Source organism: Bombus flavifrons, chromosome 2 (assembly GCF_040668555.2).
Source record: "Bombus flavifrons isolate JBK064 chromosome 2, iyBomFlav1_principal, whole genome shotgun sequence".
Lineage (NCBI taxonomy): Eukaryota > Metazoa > Arthropoda > Insecta > Hymenoptera > Apidae > Bombus > Bombus flavifrons.
The window spans coordinates 8,407,375-8,428,527 of NC_138443.1; the positions used below are offsets into that span (position 1 = coordinate 8,407,375).

General features: G+C 36.2%; 1 protein-coding gene across 3 annotated transcripts in view; it reads right to left on the minus strand.

Moving 5' to 3' along the window:
* LOC138189976 (uncharacterized) overlaps nt 1-21,153 on the minus strand; it is a 113,166-nt gene that overhangs the window by 18,898 nt on the left and 73,115 nt on the right. For all 3 annotated transcript variants that reach the window (XM_069132331.1, XM_069132333.1, XM_069132332.1), the window contains exon 2: nt 1,925-2,166. In XM_069132331.1, the coding sequence (XP_068988432.1) occupies nt 1,925-1,957 (33 nt within the window). In that variant the 5' untranslated portion in view covers nt 1,958-2,166. The remainder of the gene's footprint in view (nt 1-1,924; nt 2,167-21,153) is intronic.

A 21,153-nucleotide genomic window follows, 5' to 3' on the forward strand; every position in this document is an offset into this window, starting at 1 on the left:
AATAAAATACACCGACGACGCCCAGCAGTGAGCTAAAAGGAATGATGAGTCAAAGAAAAAGGATGAGCCGGCGTTAGAATATGATTGTAAAATTTTGTAACCCTGCGAACAACGAATCTTGATATTCATTCGGATCGTGGAATATATTTCAACCGTGCAATTCTTGATCTTGTGGGCTGAATGTCGTCGAAAGTACGTGAGAATAGTACGGTAATTACACCCACTCTCCATGGGCGATGATTTAAATCCGGATAGTTATCACGGTTATCGTTTGTGTTGGCATTCGAGTTGTACGGCTCTAACATGCGCGCAACATTACTTATTGTAGCGGTAAGCCAGATTTATGCAAATGTTATTTTAACACCTGCTAGCCAAATAAACGTGGCACTGTTTTGCCAATAAAACTATGAAACATTCTTGTATCAACAACGTCTGGCAAAAGCGATTTAGGGGTGCTTTCGAGCTACATCTGTTATTTGATATAAAAAGAACAGGGAAAGTCTAATTCATATAGTAACTTTAACCATAGTTTAGCCTGCTTCTTAATATACGTAGATGTTAAATCGTAGTTCGTAATTTTTCTTTACGTTTGTTACGGACGAAGTTTACTTAAATTTTATCACCGTAAAAAGCTATAAAAAGAAAAAAGAAAATAGATAATGAAATAACGAGTACTACTACGTCTTTAATGGGGAATATTGGAATTTAAGTAATTGCTCCAAAATAAAAAAATCTTGATAATTTTCATATTAAGAAATCTGTAAATTTTCCAATCCTATTTAATCTCATATTAGGTACATATATCGAATCGTTCGATATATTCTTTCCAATAATTTACCTTAAAATTGAGGTTGCTATACGGAATATATCACCTAACTTGATCTATTTTACGTACCTCGTTTATTTTTTATGATAGCAAAAGGTATCAGAGGAAGAGAATATTCGGTTCGAAGGGGCAAATGTGGCGATAGGCAACAAATTTTCTCAGCGACACTTTTTTCGAGATTTCAAAGACATCGAAGTATTTTTAAATGGGACTACACATTTTCATTGCAACAGTCTTATAGTTTATAAAAAACAAATTCAACGATGTAGAATATGTTGATCCTCGCGTAATCTTCGACGAGAAAATCGCGTTTGTATGGAGAGAAGGTAAAGGTAAGATTTGTATGTTTCGGTGGAAAATATTTATTTTAAAAGGTGTTCAAAATTAATTTTAATACGCTTTTGGAGACGACAAATGAATGATTTCTCTACATTTTTAAGTACTTATAATAATAATTGATGCACGTCCGTATAGAACCCTTTCTCGCATGTTTTCTGGTGTTGTGCGAATATCGTTGTGAACTTTATTTTTTAATTAAACCCTACAGGAAGGAATCAAGTGGCGTAAGACCTGACGATCGAGCTGGCCATCAAATTCTTACACCACATTCCGTTCAACGATCGGGAAACATTCTGCTTCTAAGCATCAGGAACAATTACACAACACACTGTTCCAATGAAATTGAGATTCCTTCATTTATCGTCGCCGAACGAGTATTGAAATTAATGATTTTCTCGTCGACACATTGCACATCGTTGAATCTCGAAAGAAGTGCCCTCGAGAAAATTGTTTTGCCCGTCACTACATTTGCCCCTTTGAATCGAATATTCTCTTCCTCCGAAATTTTCCCCTATCATAAAAAATAAACAAGACATTTAAGATGGTCAAGTTAGATGAAATACCCTGTATATGTATTCTGCTATAAATAAAACAAACGTCATTTTCGTATACTTTTTTTAACTCACGCAATAAAACCGAATCAGTCACGCAAAAATGACAATACAGTCCTCAAATATTAAATATATCGATCATAGCGAAGAATGGACCGAGAAGAAGTGATATCTATCGCGTTGAAAGGTTTGAAAACGGCAAACTCACCGCGACGAGGGTGCTGAGAGCTTCAATTCGCATAGTAGCTGGCCAGGCCAGCGGGGAGGCCGTAGGTTGCAAGCTGTTGTGGGCCGATCACGTGTGTCGATCCCCGATTATTGGCCGACGATCTTTTGTATTCGATTTCACTCGGTTCGGAAAGTATCCGGCAGGTGATCCGATTCTCCCGGTTCTACGTCGATTTCTCGCGATCCGTGGTGCCGATCCGATGACATGGCTCCTGCGCCGATCTGTAAAAAAAGGAGAACTATAATCAGTAAAAATTAAAACATAAATAAATGATATAAATATATAATTAAAATGTATTATACGTAATACACCTAATAGCAATATGATTAACGTACAAATTAATTAGCAATAATACGACTGAAAATTACGATTCTTCTCTCTCTCTTTCTCTTTCGTTTTCTTTAGCTCTTTTATTGCCAGATATACATACACAGTCACATAAATGCAAAAAGAAGAAAACAAGAAAGCAGAAAATTGCAATAACCTATATTATGTAAAAAAGATAACAGAAAATAATAAATGACGTACGAAAAAAAAAAGAAAACAAAGAAGAAAACGATAAACAAGATTAATGGTTAGAAACCCAACAACCGTACAACTCAGCCCGGTCGATCAAGATTTAATCTTGGTAATGAAAAATTGACTTAAGGTATTATATTTCTCTTCTTCGTTTCTATTTATAACGAGAGAACCCGTAATAGAGGAATTTCTAATAAAGTCTTATCGATACCTCCGTCGATGATTAATTTAACACCTCAGTAGCACATCATCAATTAACGTCTATCCACAGGAACTTTCGTTTGAAAACGTGTTAGTTTACGTATCACGGTAAAAACAGTTCGATTTTACGTCTATACGTTTCCAAAGAAAAATATACCTTGTACGATACATGTCACTCATGATATCATAAACCCACACCGCAACTTAATTTTACTTCAGTTGAATACAATTGTAGCAGAGCGAGCAACCTGCCACGAAGCTTATATTTATTACGCGAAATGGAGCACAACGAAAATAATGAACTTTATTTCGATTATTTGAAAATATATTTCACTGGATGACTGAAAACGGCGTATCACAAATAGCAGAGTACAGTGTTAATATCTGGGAGAAGACACGATCGCGCGACGCGGAACGTTGCGCTAGACTGGATCGATCTTTAAGATTTGTCGATAAAAGTAACGAGGCCAAGTTAAACGCCGGCGTTTCGGTTAAAAGAAGACAACCACGTTTCGCGTCACACGGACGAGCACGATAACGTTGTTAACCGATATCTTATCTTGACGTGTTTCCGATAGATACCAATTACGTTCATGTCAGACATGCACTGACCTATCGAAGTGATGCATTCAAACTCGAGCGTTGCACGTGTGGCATTCTCCTTCGAACATGGTTCTCGAATTTATTTTTACCAATTTTCCGCGTGATTTAACGACAGTAAATATTTTACTTCGTTAACTAAAAACTAAACGCTAACTAAACTAAAATCCCAAAAACTAAACTAACGAGTTTATGTCGCGATATTATGTACATGATAATATATATGGTAAAATGGAAAAGCTTTCAAGGATAACTAAACAGGTAAAATCAGAGAATATAAAAGTCCGAATCTAAACATTGAACCTACGCTTTCCGGTCACGATCAAATAAATAAATTACATGAAAATGTCTTGAAAGCCGTTCATAGCTAAAATATCTATCGCTAATTTATTCTGTCAGATTTACTCGCAGTAGACAATTTTTTAAACGTCTATAGGCATATATTAATATCGATCTTCTATCGATAATCTATAATATTTGTTTAACTATATAGTAGCTTTTAATATTTTTCACATTACTCTGCCAAATTTGCGGATAATTTTTGAAATATTTAATCCTCCGATTTCCAAACCACGATGTTTCATTTTTATCGGAAACTTTCTATTGAAACTCATAATTTCTTACTGGAAAGATTGAAAAACAAGCGAAACCAAAGACTCTACTGGCGCTGCTATGAATTGACACACTGAGTAGAATTATCAATTTGCAATTTGAATGCGTACGGGAGTTAGAGAGTTAGACAGCAGTAAGACACGAAAAGAAATTCGATGGATTTTCACCTGAAAGTAGGGTGAAACGAGCAGTCGTTGTCGGTTTTTAGATCGCGAAACTGTCCGTGATTTCTTGAAACCGGCGCGATTGACAGGCATAGCTATAGCATGGCGGTATTACAGATCCAGCGCTCACCGCTCTCAGGATCATTCGTTATATGAGTTAATGACTCTCGAGAAATCATCGATTGGTCCGTCCTGAAGCCGCGACGCCTTTCACACCGTGTAAACACGCCTTCTCACGTAATGTAATGGACGAGAGTTACATTTCGAACGGTAAACGGGGTGGCAAGCGATTTTCCACGGTTTCACGCGCGCGATCTATCAAATACTCGTTTAAATGTATTTTCGAGCATTTCTATCTCGTAGAACTTGAATTTGTCCATTTGTAATCGATACAGTGTGATACGCCGCTATTCGAAAATCTTAAGACAAATCAATGTATTTTAAAAACGAGTCTTTCAGGAACTAAGTTGATTATATGCATTTTTTTAAGTTTCATAATTTATTATATCAGATACAGAAGCTTCGTTAAAACAAAATGAGAACAAATTTTCAGCGGGAATGCAATTGTTCCATTATAGGCGTTTACCTCATAAGCGTTTCGATTAATTTTTTACATATTAATTTAAACGGCGAAGAAGTAACGGCGCGACTTTATTAATTGCGGAAGGAGGGAGGCTAAAATATTTCTGATGAGAAAAGGAAGATTTATGGTGTCCTATTACACAGTCTCGCGGAACCAGTTTGGCTTCGTGACAAAAAGTCCACGCGACTCCGACGACCGAAGCAAGAAGCGCACACACCTGAGTGTACAATATAAAATATTGTGTAGGTGGTTAAATTACGGAAACCTGTTGCACTGAATTATTAATTTTCCAATTTATTAGGCGAATGCATTAGCGAGTCAATGGCATTGGTGAAGTGATTTATAAATCAATTACTATAAATTATTCCATTAAAAAAAATGAGGTGAATAAATGTCTATTTTAAAATACAATTGTCATTCCTATACTATAAAATTATGCAGTATAATTATATAATAATTATAGCCTGTCAAGTGTACTCAAATTTCCAATTCTGTCTGTATTTTAAGATCGTTTCTTTTTTTAATTAATGAAATGATTGCAACAGTCAAACGAGACTATAAAGAGGGAAAGGTCTTCACGATTTTTAAATATCATCGTGAACACGAAACGCCTCGGTTAAAATGCCGACTGCTTTGCATCGTAACTGCGTCGTGTTTTCTTTACGATCGTAAAGCTTATTCCATGCAAATCACTCTCGATCTGATTGCATCTACTTTTAAACAGCGATCCGAGAACAGTCTTATCGTGGATCGTCTCTATTGCCAAACACTTGTGAAATCGATCGAACGGCAATTAAAAGAACAGGAAACAGAGGAATGTCGGTCAAAAATTCTTACTAAATAGTAGAGAACGCTTGTCGGTAAAAGTAGTAAGTAATTAGAGTGAATTAACTGCTCGTTTTCTATTTCAAATGACATTCATGATATTTATCAGGTATTGCATAATAAATATTTATCATTAATGGACACTAAATATTGGGTTGTTTTGCAACATACATAAATTAATCCTGTTTTCGTACATGTATTGTACAAGAAGCATTTATGACACAACCAAATACTCGGTATATAATTTAAATGTTACACAAACATTTCTTTAAAACATACATTTTTCCCACTTTCTCAAATAATGTAATTTATTTCACCAGTAACTTCACTTCTCTAAATACAAACCATTCGTGAGTGTATCTTACAGGATCGCTTTTGCTTGACAAATTCTATCAAACGTATTCAAAGATTCCAAAATATGCACTCATCTACATAATCGCAAGATCCATCAACAGATCTTACGAAACCATTATCACGGTCTCCGTCACCGAGAAACCAACTCACCAACAGATTCCACGAATCAGCCTGTTTATCATCATTCAGTCGAATCCTCTTTTCGCTAGTAGCTCAAGAACTCATGGGAAGTTCGATGAAATCGAGGGGGCGTTCACCGGTTTGATGAAAGCCCGGCTACCGCGTAATCGTAAGCGGATTAGGAATATCATTTCGGATTATCGCCGCCACGTTGGAAATTTGGATTATAATTTCGGATTATCGGTGTGCTCACTCGAGCATTGAAAAAAACGTGTGTTATGACGCACGTTGTAATAATATCGATACTCATGTTACGGCAAACCTTCGATTACATAAACCTTTCGTGGAACAAACGGTTTCATATCATAGGAATCCAATCGTTTTCCGTGCTTCCTATGATTTATTATTATTTTATATCATTGTTCGCATTTAGAAAAACGGATTCGATCAACGGGAATTCATTTAAATGGATATTACAATAAAACTTTATTTATCGAGGAACGATATCATACGTGCGGTCATATGTGGAATTCGTAGGATTTTATAGGATTTTATAACTGGAGTTTATATAACAGTAAGAGGTCAGACAATAGTATGGAATAAATTTACTAATTCGCTATTTAAGATTTCTCGTTCATATAATAGAAGTTCGCGTTTGGGTAAACCCACTCGATCATAAAAATTCATTTCACACATTCGATACAAATACGACTCTCGTTTTAACGAGCAAATTTTGAATTCCACATTTTTGCGACTTTTTAAAAGTAAGTACATGTATAGGTCTATCATGAGAATCTAAGGCGTATTAAGAATAGAAAAAGTACATAAGAATAAAATAAAAAAAAAAAAATATATGCTGACTCTGATCCGTGTCTTGCGTATCGAACGTGTTAACCAGTCACTAACCAAAATCTCTTTCAAATAAATAAAATATAAAACTAAATTCTACTGCAGCCTTAAATATTCATCGAAATCCACATCCATCGTTTCGCTACTCGTATGACCACAGCATATAATAACATCACCGGTCATTTATAGCTGCTCCTCTTACGAAATCGTTGATAACGTACAGGTATTCAGCGACAGACGGTGTCGGAATCTCTTATCTAGGTTTTTTCACCGGTGATGATCGAATTACCGTTTAGCTGGGAGAATTCGGCATACTTGCCCTCGTTTCCTCTTGCACTGACATTTCGAACGTCGCTTGCATCATCGCGACTTATCAGGGATACACGTCGACGTGGATGGCTAATCGGATGTAGACTTGGCGGCACGTCACGAACACCTTGCTCCGAACGTCACGAACACCTTCCTGCGTTATCCTGACTCACGAAACTGCGAACACGTGTCCGCCGATTCGACACGCTGTGCGGCGAATTAATTCGTTTTTGCATGAGCGTACCTTGATTGGTAAATGCCGGTAACATCGTGTAAAGATACGCATCGAAATCCCAACGTATGTACGGTGTGCTCTTCGTAAAAGTATTACAAATGTTGTTATACAGCTTCCTCTTTGAGAAGGTTGTATAGTTTGGAAGAAGATACTAGGCAATTTTTATAGTATATGTTTTAATATAATCTTCTGAGAGAGGAATATTTAAAACACGCGAAACTTTAATTGATCAACTCTATAAATTAACAGTCTGGTTTCTCAAGAATTAAATTTTACCCACATATGCTAAAATTCAGATATTTTTAATAATTCGCTCGTTGAGTGGTCCATTCTTGATCGATCGTTCATCACAGGGGTAGAAATTCTCGAAATGAATAAGGAAGTAGAAATAAGTAAAAAAAAAAAGAAGCTATCATAGTCGATAGGGAATATAACAAACGAAGAAGTAAATCAAATTTTCTATTTTACCGTTATTGTACCAATTTATCGTGTGATTAACCGTTAAGTTAGCTCTTCTGACTTTATACGAAGAAACGTAGAAATAGGGACAACGCTGAATACAAGAAGTAAAGATACGCATAGTTTCCTTTCATTATCTAGGAGAATATATCGAAGTGAGCATTTAGAAGATTCGTTAGGAGCAATGAATCGTCTATCCTTAGAAATATCGGCTCTAGGAACAAGCACATGATTCATCGGGAAAGATAAACCGAGGAATTCCGCGTCGTAAAGCATTTCGTCATAAGTGCGGAGGCAGGAAGCGAGCTTTTGGTAGAAAGTGAAACTGATCACGAAACCGTATCACGATGTGCATGAAAAATATCCACCTACGATCGAAAATCGAGAAACTTTCTCCTGGAACAACCCTTTGTGCAGAATATATACGAACTCGATTTCGACGTACGATAACGATACGGTAATCTGGCTTTTACTTTTGCGACACGCGTCGTAGATGAATAATTTACAATCTTCCTATTGAATCTTGAAAAATCCCCTCTGTCCTGCTCGAACGACTTTTTACATACGCGAATCAAAATAATTGTAATTTACGGTATCGCGAAGAAATCAAACGATCTTGCTTCGAAGTGTCCTCGTAAAACGGCGGAAAAATTGCAAAACGCTCAGGCAGATCGTGCTTTAATTGAAATGTTATTTATGAATAATGGACAAGTTGTGACGTTTGGTATCGCCTCGGTCCGCGTATTCGACTCGAATGCAAATGGCACGCTATTACTGTACATTATCGGGGAGGCATAGTGAAATATCGATTGGCGAATATTACGGATCGATCGACGGTGATCAGGTCGTGTTGTTCGATCGCGGACCGGATAGAAAGGCTGCACTTTAATTGCCAGTCGAGAACGATTTAAACTTGTACAAGAAACTTTATAGTTCGACGAGTTTCGTCGGGATTACAAGTAAATTGCATCTCGTAATGATAATAATCTCTCCATTATTCTTTTTATTTTTTTAGGTTTCCTGATAGTATTCAATGTTATGTAATTACTCATTTTAGTTGTGCAATAACGATCGTTATTATCGTCATTACATAGCTAAATGAAGGTATAGAGGGTCGCGTGAACGTATGTGTGGTCACAGATCATTGATCGATGAAGATAATTCGGTTTGACATACAAATTGTCTTTCATCGGCGACATTGATAGCGTATGACAGATAAGAAGCTATTAAAATGTTACACACAATGGAACGCGATCCAATCGTGGTTCGCGATTCAAGTTTACGTATGGAGAAAAATTTATATTTTATATTGTCGTTCATGATTTATATGATCTAGAAGCAGTTAGTCGCACTAGATAGCTTTCCTATTAAAACACAGTCACTGGATCTAATTATAACTTAGTGCATAGTGTAGCAGATCGCTACATAATAACAAATATCGAAAAATGTAGTCAATCTTGTTTGCATAGAATTCTATATCATTAGTTAATCGTTGGAGATCTAATCGCACGATGAAATTCAATTTAACATATCAGATACGATTGCATGCAATTACATACAGCTAGATCGCGTATCGAACGACATCAATCCACACTATTTTATCAGAAAGAATGAATCGAAAAGATTTTAATTGGAATAAGGTTCAAGAGATCCTATCATAGACTCCCAATTGTAATATCTTACAGATCTTCCCCACGACCAAGATTATATCGTACTGAATTGTACATTGACAAAGTACATAGCGGTAAATGTAAATCTAGACCTTGACGCTTGGATCTAGACCATCTGAATTCAAATTCCGATGCGAACCAAATTTTGAATTTAATTCCCGAGTGTCACGAACCGAAATTAAAGAGCCAAGAAACAGAAATCTGAGCTATGAACGAACATCGAAATTGGATGGATTCCAGCAATAAATTCAAGTCTAAATTTTGATCTGAGAACCAGAACCTAAATGTTGACGATGATTCCAATTTTAAAGTTAAATTTTTAACTTAAATCTCAACTACCAGTTCAGTCGAGAATCCAACTTGAGCATAACGCATAAATATTAACATTCGGTATAATAAACTCAGATCTGAAACTCAAGTTTCGATCACGAACTCGATCTCTGGATCTGAAAAACAAATCAAATTGCAAATCTAAATTGAAGATTCAAAATTCCAAAGTAGGACATTAACCTTAACCCATGGAATTCAAATCCAGATGATAGCGTAATTGACATGTTAATCATCTATGATTGTAAGTTCAATTCATTGTTATGGCTATGAACGTCGTGTCAATGTTCAATCGAGTTTCTCAAATTCCGAGAATGACTAATCAAATTCGAGAAAGTCAAGCAACATTAGATTGCGTTTAATACGGTCTAACGAAGTCTACTAATTTTTTATCGTGTTGTATAATGTTTGATAAAGTCCGCAACGCTTCGAGCGAATATGATTTATGAAATCAATGGACTCCAATCGACTATTGTGACGTTCAATAGATCCTAGTGATGCTCGATAGGGTACAATGGATTGTAATTTGATTATTTTCAATAAAGTCTGATGGAGTCTAGTAACAATAGATGCTACAGTCGTCTGGTCAGATCTGATAAGTCTGGTTACAGAAAATTCAATTGCACAGGACAAAGTTCGATTATATTTTTCTAATTTCGATGATATCATATACAATTGTATGTTTATACTTCACAGAGGAAATATCTGATCACCTCTCACACCAATTCAAATATGAATCTTAGAAGATCGAATTTGGTCGTATTGAGATAAATGATAAATTCATTACACAAGTTGCTATATACATAGAACTCGGATAAATAATTAAGTTCCGGTTTTAATTGTTCTAATTGTTTAAAAGAATAAGGAACGATCGATCGAGGTATATCTAAAGTGATTGGTAACTTTGAGAATGTCTCCGAGAATAAATTCTTCGTGCAATAGACATTATTATGAAATATCGATAAATGAAGATTCGCGATAGGATATCGATATTTAGCAGAAAGGAAACTGATAGACGCCTTACTTTGAATCATATACCAACAAAATCTTACTGATTTCCGATAATATCGATGAGTACGTATATTACTTGCAGTTTTCCAGTGCGATAGCACTGGCGCCTCATAATCTCATAACTATGTATGATTACTTCATCACTTTTTATTTATACCTTTTGAAAGTACCACGTTTTTTGGTCTTATTTTTTATTTAGACGATTTGAATCTTCACTTCGAATTATCTTGCTATACGTTGTACGTTACACGCCATCCAATAATTAATTATCATATAATCGAAGATCACAGGAGACGAACAGACATTTTTCATATTTTACAGTATTTTATATTATCAATTTTTGTATCTTTATTTCATCTTGAATTACGATTGTCATAACGTTGTACGATCGGGTTCATTATAAAACTTCGTAGATATTTTCGTAATGAAAATATTTCAGGAAGTTTCGCAAGATTTGTACCTTTGTATTTAAAAAGTCTTCTTTCCAATTCTGTAAGTATATTAACCACCAAATAACATTCAATTTTACATCAAAATTAGAACATTAAGAAAAATGAATTCACAGTGTTTGCCTTGTGATTCTGAATTACAATACATGTGCATATTAGAAGTTACAATTATAGCCTAATTACATACTTCTTTATGTAATAAACAAGCTTGTTAATGAATGTAAGGAATTATTAATTAAAATATATACACTATTTTTACTGGCACTTCCACGAAACATAAATTCTACTGTAACAAAAAGAAACGGATGATTAATACCTAATTCCTTATCGCGAAACATCAATGATAACGAAAACACATAAAAGCATGCCTCTTGCAATATATTAAACAATGATCAAATCGGATATTAACGATATTATTTTAGCACTTCGATAACGCGATAAATCCTTTGTGCATAGGATTCATTTAATGCCAAGAACTAATGCACATCGGCGTCCGTTCTTTGTAGTAAAAGAGAAAAGAAAAAGTTGGTTTCGTGTAAATCAGTCTAGAATGCAAGATATAGTTTCAGATTATGATAAAGATCAGAATGAAACACGCAATTACCTTTTTTACAAGGGTGATCCACGCGAAGTAGGGTGAAAGTAGAATTATATGAATCAGAAGGATATTTCAAACAAGCTAAGTATTATAATTTGCCTCGTAAAGTTTGCTAAATTTGCTTATGAACGATTTTTAAGCGACTTACGTTCGAAAATGGACTATTTAACTGGTTATTAGTGGTGTGATAGAAAGCGAAATATATTTTATAGATTGACGGCTTGATGGGCATCATTTTTCTCGAAATATAACTTTCATTCATCGAGGTGAAAGAAGTTGTTCGTTCGTCAAATATTAATATCCCCATTCGAAATTATAATAATATAATTCAGTAGCCTGTGTACATTACATTAGTTTTGCAAACAATTTTGTTGTTCATTTTATTAGTTCTCGTAAAATGCCCGCTTGCTGATTCAAGAAACCTGAAGTACGCGATATTTTCTCGTTCTTTCGTCGTTATAGCAAAGACCAATGGTATTTCATAATATGCAACAAGTTTGATTATTCTACACGCAGTTCAAGATTGCATTTCAAGATGTCGAAACTTAGCCGACTCAAATAATCCTAGCTTGTTATATTCAATTTTCTTCCTTCATAATCATTTAACAAGCCAGGAAAGCTACAGAGAACATTCGAAAAACTAAGAAAGGCAAAGAATACCAACAGTTCGTTTATGCGGTAAACCCTACAGATTGCAAATTCCTGAAATAATAGCGAAGAACGTCGCTTAACCCGAAGCTGAATGCGTGTTCGTTGTTATAAATATCCTTGTCAGAGTGGAAAACCATTGACAGAATGGCTGCAAGAATCCAACAGTTGCGTCGTGACGATTTTACGATCCCCTTGACGTCGCAATTACTCCTGGTTAGACGACGCGTCTTAATGACCGTGCAACCATTCATTTACGTCGTCGCTTACGGTGTTCGGTAACGAGGAAGCATAGTAAAACAAACAGCGTCCGAACGATTGGCGTGGATTTTACGTGTGGAAACGTTGTTGGCGAGGTTTCCTGTCCATCTCGCTATCTGTCTGCGTTCCAAACACCGTTGCGTATATAGCAACTAGGGTAACGTTACAAAATGTGATTCATAGTTTCTGCTTGTCACCAAGCAACCTACAATTTCATACTCGCGAGTCTTTCCACCGATAACGAGCTGCTAATTCATTCTTGTTTCCTCGTTTTTCTTTTTTCATAGCGTGCGTTTCAATGGCCGTAGATTTTATGGAATAATCACCGAGACGAATAAAGGCTACTTCTACCCAATGATCGTGTATCAAGGAAAAACTAGTCGAATGGATTTTTCTACTGAGTCGAGAAACGCGTAGCAAATATAAGCTAAAAGTATTTATCAGTATCGATAAATAAGCACGGGACGCGTTTAGATTATTCGATAAACGATTTCTCTTTCTTCGTCCCCCGGCATTTCCTCGTCTTTATCCTTCGCCGCCTTTTTTCCATTGATTTCCTCGTTTTCTTTCTCTTTCAATATTCCAATCGATTTGGTACAATTTACATAAAGTAACGATTAATGCACAAGCTCGAGATCGGTAAGACGAGCCGAACCTGATTCGATCTACGTATTATAAACTCTCCTACGCGCTGCCCTCGAGGGGACATCGATGCCTGGAACGAGGTTACATCGAGAAGTAACATAACTCCCCTTCTTGTAAATTATACCGTAACACCTGGATACCTTGGATGCTCGAAGAAGTTGTCCCATTACCAGCCATTGCCGACTTCTTCCACTGCTCCTGTACAGTCGAAGAAACGGTAATATGCACAAGGTGCTTGGCGGACCACGCGCTTCTTTGCTACGAGTCGGGAAGCGAATATATAATCGACAGTCCGTCGAAAACGATTCGTAAGTTTCTTCGTTTCTTTTTAGTTTTTTATATCAGAGGTTCTGCAATTCTGCAATTAACTTGACAACTCCTTTGTTATCGCGATCTGTACGGCGAAAGAAGAAAACTTTCAGTTCGTTGCTATACTGTAATTCGAATTGCTATATCGTTCCATGCTTCAAACCCTTTCCCTTCAAGAGGCAGACACTCAAACTCAAGCGAACCTAAATTTCTCCTGAATTCTACAGAAACAAAATCTATCAGACTCTCTGATTTCTATTTCTCAACCGATAACTTCAGGAATCCAATGATGTAAAACAATTAAAGTGTAACTAAACAGTGGAATTAAATCAAGTATTACATATTGTAACATACATACAAATATTTGTCACGGTTTATGATGCGATGCCATTCATCTTTATCTTTTGCTGGGCTCTGGAGAAATGACAAAATTCCGGATCTTGTGTAACAAATATAAATTTACGATCTAATTGTAAAATCTTTCATAAGAAAGAAGTTTACGTAGTTGCGGTATATTTAGCCAACGTCAACGAACAAATTTACCTTTTCCAAAAGAAGATGAAACTATCATAAACCGCGAAGTAGAGCGTGAATTGGATTCAGGCCGCTAATCGCGTCCCGCGATTTTTCATCGTGCGGCTTTCGCGATTCTGGAAGCAAGGGTCAAGTGCTCGACGCACTTAATCAACTGCATAAGAACCAGTGGTAACCGTTTGACAACTACCGGGTGTAAAACGCCCACGAGTAGCTGTAGAGCAAGAGCAACGTGTCCGAGGCTAATCGTCAAATCCGTTAGACGTCGTATCACTCATGACTCGCGCACAACGACGTGATTCTCGCCCATACTTTAATAATGACTTCCTTAACCCTGGTCGTCGCGTGATTTATACGCGATTGCTCAGACACGCCTCGCAAGACCAGCTTCTCCAAAGTGATCCCTCGACAATCGCGCATTTTTCCAGCCGTCGAAGCGAGGCTGTACGGCAATTTGCGGACGTTGGCTATTAGGGCTTGTAACGTGAGCGATTTGACGTCTTAGCATGCGAGGAAACCCCACAGAGAAAGCACGCAACAGGGGGGTAGACGAGCTTAATTGAAAAACTTCGTTCGCCAGTGGCACCCTGGAAATTTATCCGTAAAGAAAGTTGCGATCAGAGTTTTGACTAATTAAGCTGTCCAAGCCGTTTCTAGTATTTTTTCCTCTTAGGTTTATTAATAGTTACTGGTGCGAAGGAGTAATAGATAATGTATGTAATGGAAAATAACGGGACAGAAAAATAATAGATACAATTAAATAACGAGGACCTGTGGAAAAGTGGTATATAATAAAGTGAGTATATGTAGCTTCTTGCAAAAACCTCTATGCGTCTCAATATTATTTGTAATGAGATTACATTGTTATAGCTTTCTCATTTTTCCATTTTTACTACTTTAAAAATTACACGTACTTTTTTTTAAGTGAATAGTCCATGTTATTATTATTACCATGGCCACTACTAGAAACGGTTAATGAATTTCTACCTTTCTATGATTGCCTGTAGCGATGTATTTTAATGTTCGAAAGCATACAGATTTTTCTATGAAATTACTCAAATTAAACATTTCGTTACACGCACCACTTTCTCTCCGAGCTCTATAAATAATTTATCAATCAAAGATATGGATAAGTTCCTTGGCTAAAACTGACGGAAGTAGAAAACGAGTGAAATCCTATTAACGTTAGAAAGTATCGAAGCTACTACGGCTACGATTAATTAATTAATTTACAAGGAATACGCTTTAACTCTTTAATTCCAGAGATTGATATGCGTATATCAAATAAGTCGATATAGCATTCGTCGGGTCTAATAAGAGTCAATTTAACATCAACCAAGTGCTTGCCAATTTAGTACCCGTTTCACGATCCCTTGATCCGCTTTGCAACGTACTACGTACGAAAGCAATTTTCCAGCTTGTTTTACTACCCGTCGAAATCGTTTCTTCCACACAGGATTTCACTGCCTTCACGCTCGGACATTGTAAACCGACCGCATAAAAGATGTTCATTCTACTTCTACTAATCCTTTCTACGAAACAACTCTGATCCATACAGAATAAACGACAAAGGAAAGAAGAGGAACTCTCGCGACGTGTTACTTAAATCGTTAAAATAAATATACCTCACGCTTCGGCGTGCAGCATTATGCCGAGGATTAAGATCATAAAATGCAATCAAGGTTCGTGGGGAGAAGCGTAATTTACAATTTTACGCGAGTATGACGTACGAATAGACGGCGCAGTTATACCAATACAGTTATATCTACTGCGTGTATCGTTAAATAAAGAAGAAAGGAAAGAAAAGATGGTTCTCGATGGAGCGACGAGGGTGAGAACTCATTCATGACGTTGTTTGTGAATGGTACGCGAGATCGACGCATCGGTGAGCGAAGGCACACAAGAGAGAGAGAGAAAGAAGACTGGTTCCAAAACCAGTCGCCAATTAAAGCGACACAGGCTAAGAAACACGATGGACCAACTTTATTACGCATTAACCCATTCTAATAATTTTTTTCGCCACGAAAACCTGAAATTCGTGTTCGTTGCATCGTTTCGTCCTGGTGATTGCACGGTGACCTCGATATTTTTGAACATGGCTATTTCGTAGTGTTTTCTATGTGTGAACGAACAGGTACACGTTTTGATGGGGTGATAATTTAATCGCGAATTCAGTCGAAGAGAGAACGAAGGAGGATAAAGTGAGATCTTTTTTGAATGAATTTATACGATAAGCGATTAACTTTTTAGTTATAACTTTTTTCATTTTGCTTCGGTTCCTGGGTAGTTTTCGATTGAAATATGTTTTTATCTTGGAATTTATTTCTCGCTTTGAGAACTTACGCACGGGTTATATCCAGTTCTCCCCATGAATCCTTGTCTTTTATCTATGTGTTTTTCAATTTTCTCCAAAATTTGTTATTATCGAACAACAGATTTCTATCATTCGACGACGAATCTAACATATCAGAACTAACACCCTGTAACAAGGTTTTTGAAATCTTTTTCGTTTAACAGACAAATATATTTTATGTAATTTTTTAAGATCTCTCGATCTTGAAAAAGATAGGAAGAATACGTATTTTTTCTTTCTTACAATTACGATACAATTACAAAGTCTCTTGAAATAATAAAAATTTGATTAAATTGATTAGAATCCAAAGATCGTAGCAAGCTCGAATCACAATTACTATTAATACAAAGCAGTTACAAATATAAACTCAAATACCTGGTACAATTAATTGACGAGTAATAGCACAACGCATATTGATACTTCGTCCTAAATGAGTGCTCGTTTACCAAACTCCTACCTGTGCTTTTTCCGATTCCATAAGTCAATTAAAATGAAAAGAGGATAAACGATGTATCGTTAGAAATGATACTACCTGAATCCATCATCTATGCGATTATCATAGTCGAATACGCGTGTAAGAGAACTTTTCCGGCAGATACACGAGTTTTCAATATTCATTCGTTCGTGAAGATTGATTAAGTAAGTGGAAGTACTGGTTGAGACGTTCGACGCGATCAGCCAGGACAATTTCAACATTTTATGCACGCGCCAACTGGGAAATGATTAATTGGTCGATACGAAATACAAGCGAACGCTACGAGCATGAGCAATTGCTCGGAAGATATTTAGCGGAATCAATAAAGCCATCGAGGATCATGAATAGCGAAATACAAAAGAAATACCATAAGTTATGCAAATATATTAATATTGAATTGGAAATAAATATAACATAATTTAATAGCTTTTATACTTTTCTTTCTTGGTTCTCTTTTTCTTTCGTAGTTACACCGCTATGAGATTTTCGTATATTCGTTTCACAACGTTTTATTCTATTGGTTCGAGAAAGATAAATAATTAGATACACGAAAAGCAACATGGATTATTCAGATATTTCAGTGTTAAATTAGAAATATAGTACGCTACTAAAACAATTGATGGATCGTTCACCGTATTTTGATTTGAATGGGAGTAGTATGAACTGTTGAAATAACAAATTTTAATTTCAAATGTTACCCTACTGACATTAGCCACAATAAACGTTCTAGTGTCAGTCAGCTCATTATCTTCGAACACACCGTAAACTCGATATCGGATAATCAACTCTTCTAACTAGTAAAACTATATATATTTTTAACTGATAAAGCTATACGTATTTAAAATTCACATCTCTCGCAGAATAAATACCAACACTGCAATTTTGCAGAAACATTGAAACAGAACTTTAATGATATCAAATTTGCATTTGTGAAATTTAACATAAACTCTTCAATACCCACGACAAGCCAAAATACAAAAACCAAACAAGACAGATAAAAGCAGGAAAATCTCTCGCGTTTTTTCCGCGGTTGCGGTGAAAAATATTTTTCAAGAATACAAAGGAAATAAAAATAGGCAGCACGATTTTCGTTAAACAAAACCAACCACTTGCAGAACACAAGTTCGCGACTAAAATACTAGACCATAAAACACTGTATAAAAATTAACATAAACTTTCCAAGGTTCAGAAAAACCATAGAATAAAGATACAGAGAGGAATTAAAAAATAAGAGAAAAATTTATGTAAAGTAAAATCGTGTAATACTTCACGTAGCTATCGGACGTGAAATGCATATATCGTCCAAAAACTTTCTCCCATCTTTTACCAATTACGTTAAAAAGAATTTTTTTTAAATAACAGGCCAGCACCCTTTGTGTGAAACGAAAGCAAGCACACGCGTTCGCGACCACCGTGACCACATGAATCATTCGGCTGCAATTCGCTTTCCTGTCGCAGGCCCGAGAGTGCAAAATCAACGAGAGAACTGACGGGGCAACGTGTACTTGCGGGTGGGTTGCCGGCGAGAAAAGAAACACATCTCAATGCGTGTTTTCGCCCACGTCATCCCCGCCGTTTATATTTCTCTAGCAAGATTCGTGGTGCGCTTTGGCGAAGCGGTAATCGCACGCGCGCACACATTAATGTCTTACTCCTACGAACACGGCACGGTGAATAAGCGAATGAATTGCCTTCATTACCACGATATATGCGGCGCCGCGAATCGTAGAAATCGAGGTAGCCACATCCGCGAGACCGTGGATTTGTTTAATAATAATGAACCGTAAGGACAATACGACACCATTGTAATTAATCACCGCTCGTTGGTATCTTGTTTCATATTCTGAGAAAGAGACTCATGACTTTAGAAATCATATTTAACCTTGGCAAATTCTTTCAATTTTTACGGAAAGTTCTCGTTCTTGGTTTAACAAATGGCACGTGTTTTAACGTTTTCAGAAGAAATTGACGTTGCTTTTGGCGTTTACAGAAATGAAATACCTGGTATCTTTTAAACGATATTTGCCACAATGTAAAAGTTAAGAATTTTGTAATGGTTTTTGAACAAATTCGGTGGATAGCGATATTGAAATTTGTACAAGTAACGTTTTATCAATCTAAAGAATTTTGGCCACAGATAAATGTACACGTAGTTGGGACAAATAGGTAGTTGTAACGTAATAAACGATCGCATATTCGACTTAAATTTCAAACACGAAAAGGCATTATTTAAAAGAAAAGTGCGCTCGGGAATATCTGGGTTACGTAAATAAATCTTTGTTACCACACATTTTACACGATCACAATCAATTACCGATATCATGAAATGCATTCCTTGCACAAGTGCAACTCAAACGAAACCCGAATATCGTATACAACCGATTCAATAGGAAACTGACGTTCTGTCGGCGAGGAGCCAACCTGTCGGAGTTGGCTCGCGCAGAAATCGCTCAGCAAGAAAATGAAGATTGACGTTCACGTTGTCTGAAAAAAACAAACGGAGACATCGACTTCGTGAAAGTTGGTGCACGTTGCAAACAATGCCTTAACCGCTGAACGTCGTCGTTTCTCAAGGGAAGAGAACAGAACGATGTAAATCTTCGAACCGCGAAATGCGTTAAAACAAGCCACCCCCGCGACATTTACAGGTAAAACGGAACTACAGCGTTGAGAAACCGCAACCAGGACATTTACAGTCGTTTAAATATTTTTTTCTGCATTTCGAAGACAATGTTTCGACCACGTTGAACGTGCTATTGTTTAGCCAACATGTGGCGATAAATTGGTATGTAAATTTTAGAAACTCGATCGTTGATCTCGATAAGGCTTCCGTGTAGCATTGGTTTAGATCAGTTTTGTAAAATGGCAACGTCAAACATTTTGCCTGTAGAAGTAGTATTCAAGTACTTTTAATTTTAAATCTTGCCTTAACAAGAAATGACGTATGAAATATATTTTTTTAAATCATGTGTAAGGTGTTCAATAAAAAATTGAATTAGCATAAAGACGACGACCATTAAGTAATTCCACAACTTTAATTTTAAACGAGGATATTTGTAAAACGAACAGCGATGATTGACAGTTGGTAAAGAAATATAAATTTATTAAAAGCATCATAACGATAAATATGAAAATTAGTGTAGTTTTATACGATGTTTCCAGTTGCTTCGTATGAATATATAATGAATACACACTTCTATAAAAGTATTGAAAACATCCATATCTTAACAATGTTTCGTGTTGTCTCATTGAAATCGAATTTAAATTCATGAAGCGAAACCACGTAAAATTTAAAATTAAAATGAATAAAACGATTACAAAACAGTGACAATGTGCAAAAAAGATTACGTATTATGTGATTTAAAATTTCGGACATCATATGCAATTGTATACAAAAAGCTGATTATTCGCCATTCTGATACAAACGAGTTTGACGCAAGAAACGGGCACTTAATCTGTTGACCGAAGAGGAATTTAATGCATCCATTGAGTTCCTAATCTCTTTGACATAATAATCTTTGTATTTATAAATCTTCTATTTTGTAATATTTTCTTTCATCTCCATTAAAGCTAAACATCATATTTACGTATACAAAAATTACTTTCATTCCTTAAATTCTTTCTTTCAATTATTTGTAACTCTTAATTTCGTGATTATAGAAATTTCTAGTTAAAGTAATAACCCAGTTAACAGGTTAAAACATCCACATGAACCTCGTTTTCTGACAACAGCCAACATCAATTTCCATCAATAGGTTTCTCTCGCGTCACAGCTGATCCATAATCACGATCCCACACAAGGTTAGCGTAACTTTCAAAATTATTAAGCAAACATTCGATGTTCGCCGGTTATCATTACACGTGATTGCCTCGAGAAAAAAGAAAAGCCTGGCTCGCTAAATTACATCGAATTTGCATACAGTTTTAATCGTCCTTTACGACCAATTATCGTCTAACATGCTATCGATGCATTTAAAATGATGCAGAAAGGGGGAGAGAACGCGTTCGCAAAACGCAACTTTCCAACCGATTGTCATTAGTTCACGGTGGTCCCGCGGGATAAAAAGGTGCACGGGGGAACTTACTTCGTGTTCCATG